The sequence below is a fragment of the Corvus kubaryi genome, unplaced genomic scaffold (genome assembly GCF_017639235.1).
Source record: "Corvus kubaryi isolate FWS band 111438036 unplaced genomic scaffold, C.kubaryi_AGA036_p1.0 74, whole genome shotgun sequence".
NCBI classification, from domain to species: domain Eukaryota; kingdom Metazoa; phylum Chordata; class Aves; order Passeriformes; family Corvidae; genus Corvus; species Corvus kubaryi.
In genome coordinates, this window is record NW_024582061.1 from 7,462,523 (window position 1) to 7,478,322 (window position 15,800).

General features: G+C 38.6%; 1 protein-coding gene and 1 long non-coding RNA gene across 2 annotated transcripts in view; one reads left to right on the forward strand and one right to left on the reverse strand.

Moving 5' to 3' along the window:
• TRIM24 (tripartite motif containing 24) overlaps positions 1-15,800 on the reverse strand; it is a 59,936-nt gene that overhangs the window by 7,253 nt on the left and 36,883 nt on the right. Inside the window, exons 8-16 of the mRNA XM_042050423.1 lie at positions 13,765-13,882; positions 12,255-12,520; positions 11,459-11,623; positions 9,334-9,513; positions 7,395-7,530; positions 6,231-6,303; positions 4,750-4,918; positions 3,909-4,207; positions 734-866 (exon numbers count right to left, since the gene is read on the reverse strand). Of these exons, the coding sequence (XP_041906357.1) occupies positions 734-866; positions 3,909-4,207; positions 4,750-4,918; positions 6,231-6,303; positions 7,395-7,530; positions 9,334-9,513; positions 11,459-11,623; positions 12,255-12,520; positions 13,765-13,882 (1,539 nt within the window). The remainder of the gene's footprint in view (positions 1-733; positions 867-3,908; positions 4,208-4,749; positions 4,919-6,230; positions 6,304-7,394; positions 7,531-9,333; positions 9,514-11,458; positions 11,624-12,254; positions 12,521-13,764; positions 13,883-15,800) is intronic.
• On the forward strand, positions 850-10,678 carry LOC121675221. The gene is made up of 2 exons (XR_006020003.1): positions 850-935; positions 9,566-10,678. It is a non-coding gene; the product is annotated as an uncharacterized LOC121675221 (long non-coding RNA).

Consider the following 15,800-nt stretch of genomic DNA (forward strand, 5'->3'; position numbering starts at 1 on the left):
CACACACACACTGCTCTTGATGGGCAATGTGATTTATCCTAAGATAAGAACACCAGGTGGGAATTGCAGGAGGAACTGTCTGGATGCTTGCATAATCAATGCATTCCAGAGATGGGGGAATGGTGAAGATTGTGATTGATCTTGGTACACGTGGGCCTGCAAAAGGGTACAAAATGCTCCTGGAGACTGGGCCAACTGGGCAAACTGATCTCCAGAGCTTGCAGGGCAGCTTCCAGGTGGATCCCACCCCAGCAGGGACACCTGCAGGGTACATCCAGCCCTGGGAACACTCCGTTTTGGACAGGGGAGTAACAGGGCTAAGATCCAGCCACACGTGGAGATAAAATCCTCAAGTAGCTCCGTGGGTGCTCTGCTGCTTTGCAATTGTGCTTTCTGCAAACCTGCACGTTTCCAGCTGTACCTGCTTATGTTACAGCCCTTTAGACCTGCTGGTATAATACACTGCATTGGCAATATTTAGGTACTGTATTAGCAATAAATCTCATCAAAATCACCCACATTATCAGTGTCGTACATCGTGAACCTGAGAGTCTTCTCCCTAGTACTCTGCCATAAATGGCTCTACATGTAGACCAAGAGCCCACATAAAATACTAATTTCAGCATATTTACACAAGTTGCCAACTGAAACCAGGTAAAACACTGATGAAAGTTTCTAACACAGCTCAAAACTGCTTCGGTTTAAAAGTTTTAAATAGCAATTTTATCCTTACCCTACGGTCTATGGGTGCCAAACCCGTGGTGTCTTCCAATTTTCTTTTTTCAGAGCCGTGAGCAGGTTTATCACAGTCATACTCAACTTCTGGCTTGGACAAATCCCGACAGAATGTACAAATCCACTCTCCACTAAAGAAGACAAAAAGACTTTGTGTGAGGGAGCACACCTTTGACAGAAGGCTTTCCACATATTTCTGGGTAAGTCCCTCATCTGTGGGGTGGGTTTTCTCTGCATCTCTGTTGTTTTGTTGGTGGTGATTTTTAAAACATTACAAAAGGCTGAGACAGCTGGCCAAAATGCTTTACTACAGCTTTGTTTCCTTTTAGTGGCACTGGTGTCATTAATGGTGTCCTAACAGAAAGATAGACAGATGGTTTCTACCTTTGTCAATACTGAAATTTTTCACTTGAGCTCACAGGATTTAAGGAAAGCACTTTTAAGAGCCCTGTACAAACATAACTACAGAGACTGAAGGAATCATATGGGCTGAACAGAAGGAAAAGTGTTAGTATTATATGGTGAGAATTACATATTCTCTACAAGCTTGATCTACAGCACACTACTAATCTACAGAGATTACCACAGACAAGAGTTTTTGTAAAACTGAAAATACTTCACTCCCTAAAACTTTCAGATGTTCATGATTTTACCAGTTTTATATATAAGACAACCCTGAAGATTTAAAGGTCAGCATAAGACTGGGACATAATTAGTTCTGCAAGCTATGTCCACTGATTGTCAAACGCAATTTATGAACCTCACAGTTTTGAAAATACTATGAAGAGTCTATGTTTTTAATATAGTTCTCCACAAAAGAAGAAATTTGCATGCTTGCAGATAACCACCAGAGGGCTGAATAGTCAGTCACACAGAAGACAGAATCCAGCAATAACCAGTTATGAGATCCAACTGTATGTATTTGCTCAGAGGTACATTATAATAAGTGTCTTCATAAATGGGAAATGGTTTCTGCAGCACCCTTTATTTCATTTCAGTAATAAGGCAGAAGACTTCAAAAATTTAAAAATAAAATCTTACTGTTTCCTATTCAGAGTGATCCAAAGATTTTCACCATCTGCCAGTTTTAGCATACAGGGGTGAATGATGGGCATTTTGCTTCAAGAAGTTTTACTTTCTACTGTCTTAACTTCACAGAGTGATTTATGACAATGTCACCTCTGTGCCTGGATGAGCCTTACAGAAATGATGTGGCAGACATGCAAAAATTGATACAGGCCATGACCTAAAGATCTTATGATACAGGAAAACAAGAAACAAATTAAAGATAAAGGAATGATGCTGATGCATTACAATATCCAAGGATCAGAAAGAATGTGGTAGGCTGGAGTGAAGGAAAAAAGATGCAGAGGCCTTATGAATCTATATGGGAATATTGTTTTAAACTGAAAGAGGGTAGACTCAGACTAGATAAAAGGAAAAAGTTTTTTACTGTGAAGGTTGTGAAACCCTGGCACAGGTTGCCTGGAGTGGTGGTAGAGGCCCCAGCCCTGGAAACATTCAAGGCCAGATTGGATGGGGCTCCAAGCAACCTGATCCAGTTGAAGATGTCCCTGAGCATTGCAGGGCGGTTCAAATCAGAGGGCCTTTAAAGGTCCCTTCCAACCCAAACCATCCTGTGAGTGTATGAACCTATGACATTGCTCTATCCATCTGAAACAGGAACAAAAAGCAATCATGAAAGCAGCAGACTGACACCACTGACATAATAATAATGAAATTATTTTGTATGTTTGAACAAACTAATGCTAAGAGACTAAATGTTTGGCAGACTTACAGCTGGGGGAAAAAAAAAAAAAAGCAAGCAACCCCACAAAGATGAGAACAAAACCCTGATACATCTGAAGTCAGGAGGAAACTTCAGCTAACTGTGCTCTGGAGCCCAGGAACACAGTGCACTTGTAGTAGCATGCACCTCTATGGATCTGAACACCTGCCACCAAGCTGGTTTGGCTCCCTTGCCCTCAGACATCATTACCTCAGATCATCCACTGAATGATCCAGTAAGAATGAGACATTTTAAAGACTTGTTCTTGAATATTTAATTTTAATAGAAACCAAGTCTTGTAATACATAGTTATCTACCTGCTTCAAGATTACTTTTTGTTTCCTTGCCAGAAAGAATATTTATTAATTTAAGTGCTTACTGTAACCTTACTGAGTTTTCCTTATGGCACAAAGCTGTAACATAGCATTATTTTAATAAGAAAAACCCTGGAATTTGAAGTTTCAAAAACTAAGAGAAACATTTTTATGTGCCATTTCAAATGACATTTAAAAGAAAGATATAGTTCCAGAAGTATGCCTGTTCAGAGTAGCACAGAGATGATCAATGGGCTAATCTAAGTTGCTATCCAAATGTTTTGCACCAATAAACTATGCTGATATTTAATCAGAAAACCTAATATTTATAAAAGCATTAACCAATGAGCATGTCATGACCAATGTTTTTATCCTTTAATACAAACAAGCTTATTGCATGATGTTTCCAAGCTGGGGCATTGCAAAATGCCATTTATTTTAATCAAAGACACTAATTCCAGAAGCAAAGGCTGGTAATGCTTATAACAATAACCTATTTAAGACTCTATTTTGAAAGTCAAGAAACTGAGCAATGGTTTTGTAACAGCCAATCAAGAAAGCTTAATGCTTGTTTCAACACTGACTGAGATGTTATAAAAGATGTCAGTCACTACACATCCCATGCTTGGAGTGTAGCCATGTTTAGCGCTGAAGTAATATATTTAATACTATATATTACTTCAGATTTTTCTTGTAGACATTAATTTTTCTTCTTTTTTTTTTTTAAATAATTATTATTAAGAAGTATAAATATTTTCAGTCACCCTTAAAACATTTTATGACAGATTGGTAATTCTGTGTCCCAGTTTCAGTAATAGATGCCCTAGATGTGATCTTGCTTAATTGTCAAATAAGTGAAGTTTTACTACAGATTTTGTAGAAAAAAATACAATCAAGCTGAAGTTTCATGAAAATTCAGATTTTCTCCAAATAATAAAACTTCTGGATACAAGACTTTAAAGAAGACACTGCTCTTTCTCTGAGACTGAAACTTCTTATCCTGGGTTTCATAATACAAGTCTAATGTCTTTTGCTGCAATTTTAGATGGAATTGAAGGGGTCATAATTACCTTGGAAAGTTCATCAGTGTAGGGACATGACAAGAAAGATGGAATACTTTGGGACACTTCTCACAGCAAAGGAGCTTCCCTCCATTCTGACACACAGCACACCAATCTTCATTGGGATCATCCTCTTTTCTGCCCTCCCCAGCGTGGGAGGATCCCATCCATCCTGTTTTCCCAGTGAATGTGTTCTCCTGCAGTACCCCTGGCTGGTCATCTGTGCTGTCTGGTGCATCTGTTCTTAGCACAGCTTCATCAGAAGTGGAATTGTGATTGGTATCCAGCAGCAATGAAGTGAGTATGGACTGCAGGAAGAAACAAAGGAAGCCAGGTTACAATATTTATGTGAATTTACATGACCTTAACAACGTGCAAACTGACCTGAGTAAGAGATTTACATGCAAGCAGCCATAAAACTTGCAACATGCATGCAGAAATTACTACCACACTATAACACAGGCAAATGAACACAAGAAATTAGCTACAAAAGGCTATTTACTGCTCCACTAGTAAAAAACTAATCTCTGATGGCCCAAAAGTCTAGCAAACTTGTTTATGGATATTCCTGCACAATGACTGGAAACACTTCCCAGCAGCAGCTGAAAATTTCATCTCTGCAAGTTATTTCTGGACTTCCCAAGTTTTCAATGGATAAAACCAGTCTGATCACACCAGTTAATTTAACTGGCAGTAGGGCTAATTTGATTTTGAATCTCACCTCTTCCTTTTAGCTTTTTAGTTTTCCCCTGAAACAGTCCCCAACACAATATGAGTAAGTTATTTTACTCCCCATAAATACAAACTACCCTCCAAAGAGAAAGGAGATCTTTCTAGCTGTAAATATTACATTCCGAGGCTGAGATTCCTCCTCCGTCTCTTGCTTCACGACAACAATTGGGAAATCAAAGTTCTCGTTTGGTGCACTTGACTCCTGTTTAATTCGGATCGGCTCCAACATAACAACCGGGACTTTGTGCGTAGAGTCAGCTCCTGGTGGCCTGCTGGAGGAGCCAGAACTGTAAATGACAACAAGAGGCAGGGAAAAAGGGAAATTACGAGTTAGAACTGGACACCTCCTGTACACTGATGCTTTCCAAGACCTCAGGATGGTAATCTACTTTGCTTCTTTGAATCCAGAGCACCGCACATGCCCTTTATGGCATACAACATCCAAGCTTATTTCCTTTGATGTATACTGAAAAAGCATTACCAAAAGGGAGAATTTTAATGGTGCAGCTCCAAAACTAGAGAATTACTCATGGCCTGACCCATTAGTGCAAGATTTGCAAATAATCTCCATTTCTTTCAGATCACACACAAAAAAGCACCTCCACTGAACACTATAAACCACACAATCGAGTAAGGCAGATAAAACATGTATTTACATTATCTTGGAAAACTTTCTTAGAGCCTTGCAGCTCTACCAAAACTCAGACCCTACTTTTAGAACCAGATCTTTTTTTTTTTTTCATGTATTTAGTCCTAATAGGATGAGAATGAACAATCAAAAATACCTGCTTACTTTTTAAAATAAAACTGAATAATTCAAATGAACAAAACGAATTCAAGCAGCAGCACATTGAATCACATTTTTTAAATGCAAGTAGACTCTTCAAACAACCATTTAAACTGTTCATTTAAACTGTTCATAAGAGTCCTTCACACAATTTACCATGTAAATGGAATAGAGCAAAAGGTATTCTAGATTAAAAAGCACCTGCATTTCCAACTCAAGTAGGATGAATGTCATCTGATTTTTCTCCGCATGAAAAATTAATCTCATGTCAGATGTATGCTCTAATTTATTGCAACACATTAATGGATCTGCACTCTTCAAACAGCACTGTGTAAATATATTTGTTCATTAATATTCCATCAGTAAGGGATAAAAACATTCGTGTAGACTCTCAGTAGATATCTAGTGCTCACTTAACTCTACTGCAGCAGAAAATTCTTAATAACCCTCTTTGTAACATCAGTTCCTTAAATCTGAAGTAATTTATAGTTCCACAAGGACTTTCAATATGCAGTTTTTTCCTTTAGCTGATTTTTCTGAACTTCAAACCTAATTTGTAAATGGTATTCTTTAAATAACGCAAACCTAGCCATCATTTACAGAGTTAATACATTTTTACATGTTTTATTAATACATTACAAATTAAATTACTGCTTTTAGAATGCAAAGAGTGCTGTAACAACCATCAGGTCTGACCTGTTAACAGAGAAGATGAGACAAATTGACATCTATGTGCATTAAAGAGAGAAGAGACTGAGGCGTGTTCTGTGGAGGTGGAAGTTATATTTTCTTCTCTCACATTCTTTCCTTACCTCTCTCTGCTCCCAACACTGGAGGCACTAGGTGAACGAATTGGAGGGTGTACGTTTGTCACACTGATTCCTTCTAGGACAGAAAGATCAGATTAGAACAGAACACAGGTCTGTGCCAAGTCTGAGATACAAGTCTCGGAGAAGTACACACGTTTTGGGAAAAATTTCTCCTGCAGTGAGAAATATCTCATTTAATACATTTTCATGAGAGGATGAGAAGCATGAGATAACAGAGGGAAAGAGAGGACTAAGAAAGGGCTCATTATATGTAAGCAGGCTGATGGGTCAGTACCTTTGCCTGGCTGACCCCTCCACCTGATCACTGCAGGTTGTTTTGTCTTATTAAATTCAAGCAGATCTCTCAGGAGAACTGCCACGAAACTTTGAGCCAGCAAGCAGGAAGAAATCTGAGGGACAGATAAGAGAGAGACCAAAGGTCTGGGGACCAGAGAGCCGAAAGCCTTGTGAAGGACCTTGCTGAGCAGCAGCCCTGAGAAGCCTGGGAGGGCTGTCTGTGCTGCCTGTGAATGCACAGCTGTCTCTGCTATCCCGCCTCAATGTGGGACCACCACGCAAGCGCATCAGTGTCGAAGCTGCATGAGTGCTCCCCGGGAATTCCCACTCACACAGCCTTCCCACAGCTCACATCAGATAATGGGAGCAAGGAACAGCTGCTGAGGACCACCAGCATGGTGACAGGAATCTCCTGGGTCCTCTGGGTCCACCGCATTCAGCCACCCATCACAGTAACTTCTCTGGTCATCCTGTGTCAGTGCTGCACTATCTTTCCCAAGGCACCATTTCTAGTCTGCTGTTACATCCTCTCTTACTTTCTCAAATACTTGTCTCTTACCACAGCTGCTACATTTTAATCTGGTGCACACCCGAAAGTGTCACTTTTCTACGGATTTCTACCCAATTTGCTAGAATCTACTGGTTTTTTTCCCTCCCTGTTCTTAAGATCTGGATGCTTAACTTTTGATCACAACACTAAACTATTGTCTCAACTCTACCTCCTACTATGGTTTCTAAAACTTTGCCTTCATTTTCTTATTTCTCATCTTTAATGTAAAACAGAATTAATTCTCATGGCAGTGCTAACATTGCCACGTTAGGTTTTTCAATTGCATCACTTAAATAGAAAATTGCACCACATTCAATTACCTGAGAGGCCTGGTGATGGTACTGAGGAATTTGGTGACTGCACAGTCCTGTTTGAAGGGGGTTTTGGCTGATTCTGCTCTACAGTGTCATCCTTCCTTACAGCAGTATCCAGTGTGATGTTTCCTGAACAATCAATCTAAAAGGTGGAGAAGCAAAGGGAAGCAGTTAGTGTTGGGAGGGGAATAAAATCCTCCAAAACAACAAAACCAAAACAAAACCAAAAAGCCTCTGCCATAATGTTATTTTGAAAGTGAAGACCAAAATGCATTTCACCTAAGTTTAGCCATCCAAAAGTGAGATGGTTACTTTAAAATGCATCATCTTGCTTTCCCTAAAAAGAAAACAAAATAGCCAAATCCAGACAGTGCTTCATTTTAAGAGCAGATGATTCTGTAAGTGCCAATTTTTCTCCAGAGGCTACAGAGAAGGCTTAAATCAAACAGGGAGCTTTCACACACACTTCAGTAAATGCTGAAGTTTATCTCCACACCTTCTTTGGACATGCTCACATTAAATACTCTAAAAAAGATAATACGCTGTACACAAACTACCCCTTAATCCACTGGTGTTTAACAGGACTGGAAGAAACTCAAAGGACACTCAATCCCATCTGTCCTACATACCTTCTGGACAGGAGCCATGCATATTGGCTCAAAATGGAAACAGCAAACCAACACTTGTTCTTTCCACCATGGCTCAGGCCAGAAAACTGAGCTTTATTCTAACGGCTCCCAATGTAGCGTTCTAACTTTCTGTAAAAACTACACATTCCAGTTTGATAAGGAGGAATGACTTTCTGAAGTGTTTGGTTTCTTCCAATATATAAGATAATGTTTGACAAGAAAACACCTCACCTTGGTATCAGTTTTCTCAGTGGACACCTCATAAATTCCCTGGTATCAGACACACTGACTGCTGTAATTTCTACTCATGAGCCAGATGTATACAAAGTGGATGCAGCAGCTTTGGCAAGGTCAGCATATTTGCAGTGATTTGGGCCATGTAGCTTAATAGCATAAACTCAATCATACACAAGTAGAAGAGTTCATAATACTGTGTGCAAAAATAAATATGCTAGAATGTCTCAGACTCAGTAGTTTTATGACCATGTTGTGTGGTTCCCTCTTTAAGTCTGACAGATACTGGGATTGTGTAGTCTATGTACTCCATTTTAATAAAGAGAACACACAGTACATTGCTAAAAACAAAGCATAGATGGGAGATACAAGAATTAACAGCAAGCTGTGACCAGAAAACCATGACACTTCAGATTTCTACAAACCTTAGACCACAAAAAACAGGTTAGGCAATAATGTGAAAAAATAAAGTCACCTGACTAAAACTCAACAACTCCAACATGGACCTCTGGCAAACATGTACCATTCAGAAGAAACTATAAAAGTGAAGCTTAGAAGTTTAAGAAAAGATGATTTTACTATGCTCTATCATCAGCTCACAGGCATGTTAGAGCAGATATAAAGAAAAGAAGCACCAAAAGGAAAAGATATAAGGAATATATCCAGTATGCTGACCATTAATTCCTACCCAAGATAGCTCTTTTAATAAGTTAAAAATAGATTTTAAAAATGTTAAAAATCTACCAGAAATGCCATCAGCAAAACACTGCTATCTATGGACACTGGTAAATGAAAGGTAAGCTAACACATTTTTGTTAGGATCATTATGAGGGCTGGGGAAAAATACGCAGCATCCAAATAAACAAGTCCAATTACAATTACAACCTGTAATGTTATTTTTCTTAGTTGCCCTAACAGCTGTCTCCCAGAACAGTTCTGAGTATTTCCAGCAATGTGCAGGCAACTCTGCATTGTTTATTTCCTAGAACTGTCTCATTTTGACAAACAGAATTTCAGTCCAAAAGGTTTCTATTTCTCACAAACATTAAGACTTCAAAATATTGCTTCTATGTTACACTTACATCAGGGAGAGATGGTAGATTATAGGAGCTCCCCACTGGGGAACTCAAATCTATCACAGGGGGACCGTAATTCTTTCCATCACACCCAGCAGCACTGGTGACTGTGGGGCTGGATGGAGTCGATGTTGTGCTGCTTGCAGTTGAAGGGGTGGTTGAAGTTTGTCCACTACTGATCTGCCACTAAAAAGAAGAGACAATAATCCACAATTCAGCATTATTTTCTTTGCAACAGGTCGCATCTACTGAATATACTGATAAAACCAGCAGCTCAGTTCAGGAAGCTGAATTCAAACATAAAATCCTGATTTACTGTGAAGTTATCTCATTTCAAAAACCAACCTCACAAGACAACAGAAGATGACAAGTAGCTGGAAACTATGAATAGAAGAAATGAATGCAAATACTTAAATTCAAAGCTATACCTCAGTGTTAAGTATCTATTAATATTTCATGCTGCATTGACAGTGTTGTGGAAGAAATGTAACAGTTTTTGTGAAATAAAAGCGCTACAGGTAACAGGCTGAATGCACAACTGCTCCAGTGCTTTACTAAGTAAATGGCTACAGTGTCACCTGGATGCCATCAAGTCTTTGATGTTGTGCTTCCCGTAACAACAAAGTCATTAAGAATTTGAAATGACTGGATCTCCATCCACATATATATTTAACACCATGATATGAAGTGCAAAGTCAAGTCAGACCAAATTTCTTTCTCATTTAGATGTATGCAGTTTTCAATGACTTTAATGGAATTTCATGGCAACTGCAGGCAAAATCTGACTCTGCTCAATTCCTTTTTAGTCAGTCCTTCTATTTACTGGCCTCTAGTTTCAGAAAGACATTACTGAATAATGAGGTATCTTGAAAGAAAGGCTTGTAGACAGGCCAGTCTTCTTTTCAGAGGCATGGAATACAAGTGACTTACTTTTTATTCTTACAAGTTCTCTTAGATATTGTACAGCTTTCTTCAATTTGTGGAAGATAAGAAAAATCTTATAGAATAAGAGCCTTCTAGGCCTCTGATCACTTCTGTTCACTCACAAAAAGAACTTTGGAGGATGTGCAGCTGGCATGAAGAAAAAATAAGTTGTGTAACCTCCTCATAAGCAGAGTGCTGACTGGTTAAGGAGACACGAGGACAGCAACACAGGTGTTGACATGCAGCCAATGTGTGTTTGTTTTGGTTAAGAAAAATGCTAACAGGTATAATTTTAGCTAGTGTATTTTTAGCACAGTATAAAGCCTGCATGGTGTATTTTTAGCATAGTATAAAAGCTTAGGCATACTCCTACAGTATATAAGGCCTTGTGTGATGGCAATAAACTCAATTCTCTTCGGAACAAGAACCAAGAGGGTCCGTGTCTTTATTTCTCATTGCTACACAATTTTGTTGGAATTAGTTCTCTGATATCATAAGCACTGCAAACATAAATGGTATTACACCACTTTTCAGGTCACAGATTTGTTTGATCCTTTCCTGCTTACCTCTAGTGACATGACTTTCTCTTTCCTTCCATGCACCTAACAATTCATGCGTTAATAATAGGCTTTTTAATAAAGATGATCCTTCCTAAACATTTAGAACACATATGATGTGTTTGTTTCTGCCCCAGCTCAGCTGCTGATTAGCTGGGCACTGATCAGTCTCACTCAGCAGAGGTCCCACAATTGTGGACTCTGCTTTCTCCCCTCACCTGTAAAAGTTCAGATTTGCCATACTCCGGGGAATCGTGGCAGCTCTAACTTTCTAGTCAAGGTTTTACCTGGTTCCTGGTGAAGCCACTATAATCTGTTTTGTCTACTCATGGACTGCAGTGTGCAGACCATGGCCACGCTAAGTTCTGCGTTAGTGGTCAGAAACCACAGTAACAGCAAGTAAGACAATGAAACACCTACACGACACACACGGAGGCTCAGGTCCATAATGCTTCAGCTGCTTAGAACTGTCAAAATGAAAGCAGCTTGACAGTTACCTCATTAAGAAAACTATGGGTATCTTGTCATAGAGAAATAATGCAGCCTCTGTTTTAATTGAAAAGCACTCTAGAAGTATAATATAAAATATGACACAAAGCACATTTGATGCTTTATTTCTAAATGGAGAGTGAAAAGGGAAAGAACTCTACCTGTTTTATAGCTTGCTGCGCCAAGAATGCCATTTGCAATGGGTTGGGCTTTACTGCTGGCCTTGGCAGGTTCTGATTTTGGGGAAATCTCATCTGTTGTGTAGGAAGAGCTGAACCATTGGGCTTGGGGCTATGATTCTGGAAATGAATCAAGCGCGGAGGTGCCTGCATAAAAACCATAAAAACAGTTCTGCAAGTTAGCTGATATCTATTCAATATTCCACACATTTTTTACTAAATGGCTCTCTTAAACTTCTGAAACTCCTCACAAATTATATGCAAACAAATACTATCACACCATTTATCAGAATGATCAAAAGCATAGACTTTCAATGTTAAAACATAGTAGACAGTTTTGAATTATTTTAATATATGAAGAGATATCACAACAGCCAGTGAGAGTGTTTCCATCTTGGAAAGATATATGGGAGAATCATTGGGTATTATGCAAAAGAGATGTAGAAAAAAATTAATGACATTCACTTTTTCATCACTTGACAAAAATTCAAAAATGTTGCTCAGCACTATATATGGCTAGATAAAACAAGATTTTATTTTTTTAATGAATAAATGTAGGCTGAGTGTTACCATGCATTTTGCAAGGCAAGTTTAAAATGCCCATTCAATTCTCAGTAGAGAAAATGTTCTCTATCTACATAGCCACATGCTGAAGATGAAGCTATCTGAAATTATGTATCTAGACTTCAGTTCTTTCCTTTTTATCCTATCTTACTTTACTTTCTCCTTCAGTGCCATGAAAAAAAGAGACTCTTCTTTGTAAACAGTCCTAACTTACCTGATGAGAAGCAGGAGGTTGCTGCATGGCTCCTGGCATTCTTGGGTTTGGCAGAACTGCTGGTCCTGCTCTGCGTTGAGCTTGCTGTCTCTGAGCCATGACCTGCTGCTGCATGTGCTGGAGTCGGAGCTGCGCTAAGCTGATCTGTGTCGGGAACTTGGAGAGCTGGTTGGAAGGTAAGCTGCCTGGTGGCTGTAAGTTTGGTTCCATCACAGGGCTCTTGGGCATATGTGGTGGGGTTTCCTTATCTTCAATTACCAAAGAACCTATTTTAGCCAAAATAAATAAAATCAATACCAAAGTATGGTAGTTAGCAGAAATGCCATCACATGTCAGCAATATGCAGTCTGACTAGAACCCAAACCATTCCTGAAGTAACTTGTTTCTTTACTCAGACTTTATTTTTTCTTCACTGGTTCTTAAATCTAGCTTATCTAAAGAAAGTGAACACATTTGATCATAAACAAAATGGCCTAAAGGTTGTGATTTCTGAAACTATATACATAAACATGATATGGTTTTATCTATCACCTAAACTCTTACAAGAACCTCAGTGCTGGTCTATACAGGTGCCATCTCTATTATAGCACTTTTCAGAATGTAAGGGACCATATTTCAGAAGTTCATTAAATGAACACACACCAAAGAAAGAGCCCACCAAAATCAAGAAAAAGTGAGTCATGACAAACATCTCAGCTGAGCAGCAGTTCAGAGTTATCACCACACAACCTGACAGCTGGTTTCTGGAAACAAGTTTCACTTTCAATTCCTGTCTAAGAAAATTATTTATAAAGAAGAAACTCGGAGAATTTCCTTGCTACCATCCAATGTCCTCATGTCTGGGAAAAGCAGTTTGTTTGCCTTGAAGAACTGCTGTAACACTTTCTTTCTCTGACACTGTAGAGAATCATACACTTGCCCCTCTGTACACTGAGAGAGCACTTTCTGATGAAAGGCAGAAAAGGTCCCACACGTATCTCACAAAGCCTTCTGCACATGACAGAAAAACAACACTGCCCACCAAGCTAACAGTGGAGAGAGAAAGGAAGCACAACAACAGTCAAAATCCTAAAAAAGCTCTAAAACCTTTAAGTTCTCCTGCTAAGCTGTTGAGTTTCTAGGGCACTTATCATCGTGGCTGAAAGCTGTCCCATGGGAAAGGACCTGTGAGTGCTGGTTGACAGCAGGAACCCATTCTCAGGATAGGGTTATAAACTGTGTTCCTTGCTTCAGAAGCCAGAAGTTATATGTATTGACCAGAAAATTGAAAGCTGCTATTTTCACCATCACATACACAGTTCAAACAAGGTAAGTTTGTTAGTATTTTCTCATAGTATTCATAAATAATACTTTTCCCCATGTTATGCACTTTAAATGTTTTTCACAGTTAGGGAAATACATTTAACAGAGTAAATCAAGAAATGAACAGTGCAGAGGCTATCATCGCAAAAAGAAAGCTGCTTTCAAAATAGGATCAAGACACCAAAGGGCTAATAAAAATTTATCATACCTAGATTGAAAATATTCTGAGCCCAGAAGCTAGGATCACAGTGGAACTGGATGGTATTGTTAGTCACTGGTGAAGGATCACACCTTGCTCGGAGAAGATACCGTAGTCGATATGTGATCTAGAACAGGAAAAAAAACATGGGGTTTTTTTTCATCTGGGGCCAGAGCCATGTATCTGAACAGCATAAAAATCCCAAAACCACACACACCCCCCAAACAAAGCAACCAATCAAAAAAACCACCAAGCCCCCTGAACAAGCCCCTTGAGAACTGAGGTTAAAGACAGAGAAACTTGTCCAAGCTACAAATAAAGAGGTATTTTTAACATCTTCCCCTTATTCCTAAAGTACTTTTAAAAAGAAGTTAGCTACAGCCTAAACAAAAATAACAATTCTTCCCAGTAGAAATACATATCTTTCCAAAAACTAGGCCATTATATTCAATGATTTTAACTGCTTGCAAGTGAAGTTCAGATTTACATAACCATTGATGTTTTTTACCCTACAAATCTATTTTATCCCATTCATTTTTCTGTCAAAGAAAAGTATGCCATACGTTTGGCAACAAGTATGGTCACAGGGAATTTTCTTTTGTACTAAATTTAAGTTTTCTTCATGCAGCCAAAGAACAGATTTTTATAAACTGTCTTTGAAAACTCAGATTCACAGATATTTTCAGATTCTTCCAATACCTTGGTTCCCAAGAACTGGACTGTGATTACACAAGAGGATATTCTACCAAATGCTCACAATTTATCTACTTCCTAGAAAAAAAATGTTGTCTTGCAGTTGTTTCCCTAGAAATGTCAGGAACTGATATACAGAAATATAACAGGCACTCATTTTAGAATCACACACAGCAGATCCTGAAAAAAAAACCTCTTGTTTTTCTTGAGTGATAGATTATTTCCTGGAAAAGATAAATATTTGGCAAAATCATCTTAACTGTTCAAAATAATACAAGTTGGGCTTTTTTTTTTTTTTTTTCTCCCCCAGAGGAATTTTATAAGAGCTTCCAGCGAACAAGTTTTTTCTTTCAATTTTAGGCAGGTCAGTTTAAGACCAGATACAAAAAACATTTAATGAGACTCAATATTTTTAAATGACCATGGAAAATGTTAAGTGCATTATTAATATTTTGGATATAGACTTCCATAGGATTTCAGTGTATACTAACAGAATCAAGTACACGACACTACAGAAATTCTAGTCTTTTGTCCTGTTACCAGTACTGGTCACACACAGTTCCTGTCACAGTTTGTTCCATTATTTTCCTACTACTGTGCACACACACAGGCACTGTAGATAAACTCATGACTAGTTACCTCATGTTAGTTGTAATGAAAAGTACAGCCCCCAAGCTGTAATGATACCTTTAAATCTGACGGGCATTCCTTCCTCTCTCCTGGATATGCTGGAGCAGAAGTCTCACATGCTCCTCTACATATCACTGCTTGGAAATAGATTTTTCCAAATGCCCACAGATAGGTTAGCTACTCAACTCCCAAGCAGCACCAGCTTTCTAAAGCTCAATCTGTTCTTTTCAAAAGTACTTCTCATTTGCTGAGGGTTATGGGCTAGATGGTCCTTTTCTTCAGCTGCCTAGTGTTTACATGATTAAAAAGCCTGAAACTCAACTTGTTTTCTTACACAGCAGAGTCTTTGTGGCAACACCAAGCAATTATAAACAACATGACTCAGTCTGATGTCCTTTTTCTCTATTCAATTAAAAAAATATGACTGGCTGAGGCAGAATAAGGCAGACCCAATGAATTTAGCGACCTGAAGTTGATAAAAAACAAGCAATATTCTGGGATAGCCTGCAGTATCAATGGGTATCAAAAAAAGGAAAAAAACACCAGCAAAACCCAACAGCAAACCCAAACCCAAACAAACAAACCCCAACAAATATCCATGTAGGTTCTCAACTAATCAATGAGAAAATAAAGAAAAAAACTTTGTGAACCAGTTTATAGGAATTTGGGGGGAAAAAAGCATCTAGCATCTTTCCTCAGCATTGTTACAGATTTCTGCTATC